General features: G+C 39.8%; 1 protein-coding gene across 2 annotated transcripts in view; it reads right to left on the minus strand.

Annotated features, from left to right (window-relative positions):
• Positions 1-6,643, minus strand: part of LOC126260792 (BCL2/adenovirus E1B 19 kDa protein-interacting protein 3) — a 313,008-nt gene extending 306,365 nt beyond the window's left edge. The window contains exon 1 of one of the 2 annotated variants that reach the window (XM_049958130.1): positions 6,486-6,643. In XM_049958130.1, coding sequence (XP_049814087.1) covers positions 6,486-6,528 — 43 coding nt within the window. In that variant the 5' untranslated portion in view covers positions 6,529-6,643. The remainder of the gene's footprint in view (positions 1-6,485) is intronic. The other variant, XM_049958129.1, reaches the window with a different exon arrangement.
• Positions 6,644-6,796: the final 153 nt, after the last annotated feature.

A 6,796-nucleotide genomic window follows, 5' to 3' on the forward strand; every position in this document is an offset into this window, starting at 1 on the left:
ATGAAGGGATTCACTTTGTGTGCCCTATCCACGATGTTTCTACGCCCCAAATCTTCCAGTATATGGTGTTGTGCTTAAGGGGGTGGGAGGGGCACATTCACAATTACAGACGTGTTCACTACGAAGACACGAGTCCTTTTGCTATTTGCAAGGTTCGCTGCACCTGAGTAGCTGGTATCTATTCTAATGGGTTGTGATCTAGCTATAACATTCAGATGGTTATAGCTGATCCTACACAGATCTTCGAATCCTTTCCGCTATTTGGATGCAAATCCGTAGTAGTCTTAACACACATTGGGCCTCTCCAACTGGCATTTGCCAAGTGACACTGATTGGCCAGCCTTTGTGCAACCATAGACTTTCAATCAGAGACATCCCAGTAAAGTTTACAGCTAAGACAGTCACATAAGCTCTTTCTACGTGGACACTAATGTGGAATAATTTCGTAATCGGTCACACGGTCTATTTTATATGCCAAGGAAAGAAGAACGACCGTTTTATTCTTGCTAAGCCTCTCACGAACACAATCTGATCTAAAATGGTTCATTATGGCGTAAAAGCAGATAAATTCTTTCGTCCTCTCTTCAGGCACATATATTGAGAAGTGAACACGAAACAGTCCGGCAGTACCGGTACGGAAATAGTTCAGACGAAAGAGTTGTACATAGGATCTCCAGGTGCCCAGTTTATCCTACCATCAGTTGCATTTATTACACTTTACACCAAGTTATAACAATCGTCTAGATATATATAGGGTGAATTAAACTGATGCTAACTGAGGACTTTCCTCCTATCGAGACAAACTGTCATACTAATGTTGCAGAAAAAGATTTGTTGCTGAGATGACGTAGGAAAAAAAAAACTTTTGCAGCTTAACGTAATTTCTTTGCATTTGTTAACTCAAGAACTGTTCGACATGTTCAATTCAGCCACACATATGAGATGTTTTGCTTTGATAAACGCATAATCTCTTCGAATCATGAACATTAAAAAATCCCCAATCAATCTCATTGTATCTGAAGTTTCAATGGCACTTGAGAAAGCGACATTGTATTCAGACTGTCCGTATCAAACCAGTTCTTTTGTTTATCTCCACAGACAAAAATCCATAGGATTTAGGGCAGCCAAACTGATCCCTACGCGTACAATCCACTACAGTAGACATACGTCTTTTGAGGAGAGTTAAGGAGAGAAAAACGAAAATTTCCTGGAAATGGCAGGACCACCAGCGAAAAGATTGAGGTGAGGGTTATCGCATACGCAGTAAGTCTTTTATACGATTTGAACCCGAACGAAACCAAAACATTTGAAGTTGTTATTCAGGGCAGCTTCCAAGTATTTCGGTGGCTAATTGCATACTAACTACGTTTCCTTCGATTTCTCACTCCTATTAATCTTTGTATCTGCATCGCATTGAAAATATCTGCCCAACAGAGCAAATGTCGATAGTGGTGCAGTATGCTTGTTTGGAAATAATTTACTTACTGTACTTTGCTGTTAACAGCAGCGCCCACTTCGCTCTTTCCTTCAAAGCTTGCGTTCAGTGGGCCTACTGACTACTTGGTTCTGCCTTGGTTTTTGCTTTTCGATCCGTGTTAATTTATACCTAACAGTGTTTCACAGGAATACGGGAGGGTTTACTGAGGAAGGGCTGTTCCCACAGCAACAGCAGTCGTATCGCAGTACTCTGGCATCTGATGGTAGTTGCCTTACACTACTTTGCGTTGTGAAGACAGTCACAAAGGTCGTTAGGGTAACTAGCCGAATAAGATGCGGAGCTTTGCTTTTGTACTACTATTAATGAGCCACCGGAGGCCACGGGCACCGGGGTGTGTCACCAAAATTTTCACAAAATATCCCCGAACAACCTCCAGAATTCGGTCAGTGGAGTGTGTGTTAATTCTGCTGCCTATCAGTTCGTCGGGGCACACGTCACATGTCTGATGAAAACCCGCCGTCCCAGATTACATTCAGGGGCAAATTCGTCAAGAATCCTTCAAAACGAACACCCTCCGAGTATAGCTGACGAGCAACGCTCTAAATCTAGGGAAGGAAATGTGTCTGTGTACACTATTAGCAATGTTTCACGTGTTTTCTGGTCATCGGAAACTCAGAGCTTGGGAACATGCTGGACAAGCGCAGACTATGGCGTAATGCGGATGGGAATTCGTGAGAAATGGGTTTGGAAAACAATACCTTAGTGACTAAACTGTCTTAGCGCTTGAACGGGTTCGCTAGTAACTAGAAACTACCCAGTACAGTTCTGTAGTTGAGAAAATCAAGTGGGCAAGACGTGATTAACAATCTTACTGTGCTGAGCATCGAACAGTATAAAAGTCATAGTTCTGATGGATGCTATACTCAGTATAAAGTGACATATTAGTTCACAGTAGAACTAATTCTGCCGTACATTCTGCGCAGAAGCCGATAAGCATTCCATTCATGGCATCTATCACCATACTGATAATACACTGCGATGCCTCTTTACATCTACATGCGTGCTTAGCAAGCCAGATAATGCATACCGGAGGATACTTTGTGAAACTGCTAGCCATTCCTTCCCTGCCGCAATCGCAGCGAGGGAAAAATGGTTGTGTTTATGTACATTTCACTCTTGTTTGTCCTCTACGGTCCTTTCACGACATGAACGTTGGTGACAAATTTCTGCAGTTACTTCCAATGCTGGTTCTCCAAAATACCGTCAATAGATCTTTCCTCCAGGGATTTCCAGCTAAGCTGCTCACAGAGCAAAGCATTTTCACAACACTCTCGTACTGATTGAACAGACAGGTAACAAATCTAGCTCCATGACCCTGCATTGCTTCGATGACTTCTTTTAATCCGGTTTGACAGGGATCTCAAATACTATATCAAAACTAAAAAATGAGCCGCACAAGCGTTGTGTATGGTTATCCTAACTCACAATACACCATAGGACTACTCTGCTATTCGCCTTCCCTACAACAAATCTCAAGTGCTCGGTCCATTTCATTTCATGTCGTTCCACAGCTTTTTGTTTAAATTTTTAATAGCTGCGACCGAGTCCACCAGCAGATAAGCCTGTATTTGAACCTTACAGTTTCCTCTCTCCATCCGCATTAACTTAAGAGTAATCCACATTTAAAGCAAGCTATCACTCAAAGCGCCAGATAGGAATTCTATCCGTCATACAGAATCATCCTGCAGCCACTCTACACTTTCCCGTACACAACAGCGTCATCTGCATACAATCACGGCTTGCTGCTCACCTTACATGACATTCTATGTTTCATTGTTAATTTCATTATAATTATATTAACATGTTATGAAGCATAATGTTAGATTATACTATGTCATTGGAATCTGGGAGGAATGAACGTATTGTAATTACTCAGTTCGTCATATCGGCGAGTGCTGAACTTGGCTGCTTGCTAATAGGTTCTCAGTTTCGTTTTCAACCAAGAAGCCATTATCACGGCATATGAAAATAAAGATAATAAATCCTCAAAAGTTCTTATGTAGTCTCTGGCGACATTCTTTTGTTCAGTGTACATGTGACAAATCTTAGTTGACAGAGGAGCTAATTTTGCACAAATTCGATGCAGAAACCGACAAGCATTCCATCTATGTCATTCACCACTTCACTGATGCATCATGTAAATGTTGGAAGCGATTTCCGACTGTCTTTTATTAAGGTACATTTGAACCAAGTTTTCAGCCTAAGTTTTCACTGTACTAAGGACGCAGACAAAGTAGTATTGAATAAATATCTGACTATTTCTTGGCCATTGTATTTCTTGGCCATTGATAAAAAGTGTTCGCTAATAATGTGTGTGAAGAAGTCCCGGGGATTTTGTGAATCACCTCGCTTGTTACGAGTACTTTTACGAATACGACTTTTTTCAACAAATATAGAGTGTTAACATTAAACGAGGAGTTACGAGTTACTAAAAACATGTTTATGGAAAGCTGGAAAGTTGTTAAATTGGATCAGCCAAGAGACATGTGGCAAACGATCAACTTTCACTGTAAACATACGCGTTTTCCTTGGCAGCAAAGTCAGTTAAATATAGCATGTAAGTTATGACGTATTAGACTATTTCAGAAGTACCTGTAATCAAATACAACAAAGATTTAGCTTCTTAAACGCATCAAGACAGGTAACCCTACTGAATCTCGTAATTTCTTCACGTAACGCTGTGCGAGCGAAACAGTTCAGGAACAAAACTTTCTTGCCTCGTGTTGCAGTCGGTAATTACAACAAACACTTAAAAATGTAAATGTACAGATCAGCCAAAAGTAAACTTACACATGTCTAGTTATCTGTTTGAAATGTTCTAGTAGTACAAAATTTAAGTCACCTTTATCATTAGTTAAAAATATTAAGTTCTCAATACGATTTATGCAACCAATTGTTATTTCTCAATATTTACTGGTTCTACAATATTGCTCAAGTGTGTTGGACCCGTACCAGATAGGACGAACAGAGGCATTCGAACAGTCCTTCCCGCGTTCCATACTTAAACGGAACAGGAAGAAAGCCTAATAACTGGTACAATGGGACGTACCCTCTGCCATGTACCTCTGTGGTTTGCAGAGGATATATGTGGATGGAGGCATAGAGGGTAGAACAACTTTTAAAACGAAATCTCTATGTTACACGCCTATAACATTGGAAAGTTTACGGCATTTTGGAAGTTATATCATCACTTTATTATGACCGGCGATTTTTCATATCATAGAAGAAACAAACGTCCGTGCATAAATTCTCAGTCGAAAGCACATTCACAACCCAAAGCGCCTAAAAAACTGCCTATGTAAGAAGACCGCGCAAGGAGCGAGCAGATCATAGCCGTCTTCTGAATTTACAAGACATCGAGAACCGGGTATACGGAAAAAGTTGAGAAGAATATGAAAAGGGTTTCATAGCGGATAACTTTTAGGACACCATTCTTTGTTCTGTATCAACAAAAACAAGTTTTTTACTGTTTTGAAAAATGTGAAACAGCACTATTTCACAAGAGTTATCGATGCACTTGCTTAGATTTAACAAAAATCTAAATCAAGATGACCGACACAGTCTCGAACCTTGATACTGCTAAATTAAAGTTGAACCGGACGGTGTCGAGGAAGTTGAGCCAGAGCGCATGATTGAGGATAGATAATACATCACGAAAACAACAAAACAAAATTCCTTCTGTTGTGTAGCTGCAGGTCGAGACAAAATCTAGCTAAAATGTCAGCTGTTTTCTGTTTACTTCCTTCGTCCTTTACTCTGTCCATACAAAACATCTGCAATAACATTGATGCGTAAGCGCTAAGATTTTGCTGTCATCAATTGATTTTCGTAGTGCTAAAGCAGGGTCTTAACACCAAATATGTGCTTTTTTTTTGGCACCAGACTGATCAGTTAAAAGGTGGGCAGCTCAGGAAAGCTTTTGTACATAGCTGCGGCGATACATTCTTCGCAAATTTAGTTTAAACGGTTTTGTAAGTCAGAAGTAACGCTGCTGAAAACCAAAGTTACGAAACAACAATATGTTTAGAAATACCGGAATGTTCAATTGTGAAATTTCTCCCACTACTAACGCAGACGCACAAAGTTCTACCAGTATTATTATTCGTCGTCTGCGGCAATAATCATTTTGCCGACAGATAAAAATTCGCTACAACTGCTTTGTTTCCTCGCAAATCATTACCTAATATATTCACATGATGGCTTAAGAGCATTAAGCATAATGTGTATGACCCAAATACAGAGGCATACTAGAAGTCCAAAACGAATTGTGCACGCATTCTTAGTTGTCTGTGAGTCGCTCGTAGTCTTAGTACGGAAAAAAGTATTTTCTGTACATGTCCAGATTTATGATTTTCATATTCACGTTCTTCGGCACTAATTTTAAGACTTTTCCGCTAATGTAACAAGGCCATTACACCAAGTACCAACGTTCGCGGTTGGCACAAAACATTTTGTATTAGAGGCGAAAATAAGAACTGTTGAAATACGTCTGCTTACATGAGGCATGTCGTAAGAATATTACATATTTCTTATGAAGCAGTCAACCAAATATTTAATATTACGACGTGTGTGACCAAAAAACTGTAAAAGTATCAGTAGAAATCAAACTGATATTGTTCGTTTACTTAATATCTTATTTTAATAAGTTTTATTTTTTCCCCTCGTCACTGGTGTCATCCTACAGAAAATTTGCAAGTGTACTAAAACTAAAGCCACAGTGGTCTTAAGAATCCATACAACGCAATAATGTACGAACCTGACGCTAACAGCTGTACAACTCACCAGTTCCGAATTTTACAGTGCATAATAAAACACTCACTCATTTAAGCAAAACAGCTGTCACAACGCAAAGGAAGATCTAAATCAACTGACTCCGCGAAACTTTTTCCAAGAACACGGCAATCAACACAGTGCCGTTTTTTTCTGCATTAACATTTTTCAGCGTTAATTTCGCGGCCCTTCAAATAAAATACAATAAAATTCTTACCTCCAAGAACATCATCAGTAATAGACTTCGGAGTGGATGTCATTGCAGCTCACTCATCAACACACCACTGTCGGAATCGGATACAAACTGACACTAGCACTGGCTTGTAGCTTTTTACGTCAGCTATGCCTGCAGGGTTGACGCTTTGTTTTGGTGTAACGTCAACATGAAACGTCACATGAAGTTGACCAATCAGAGGCCAGCTTACAAACCAAACAACGGCTATAGTCAACAGGCATTCTACAATATCCACAATAATTTTTAAGGTCTGGATGCTCTACATAATTTTATGTTTATTAAGACGTGTGAAG

Source organism: Schistocerca nitens, chromosome 5 (genome assembly GCF_023898315.1).
Source record: "Schistocerca nitens isolate TAMUIC-IGC-003100 chromosome 5, iqSchNite1.1, whole genome shotgun sequence".
Classification (NCBI taxonomy): Eukaryota; Metazoa; Arthropoda; class Insecta; order Orthoptera; family Acrididae; genus Schistocerca; species Schistocerca nitens.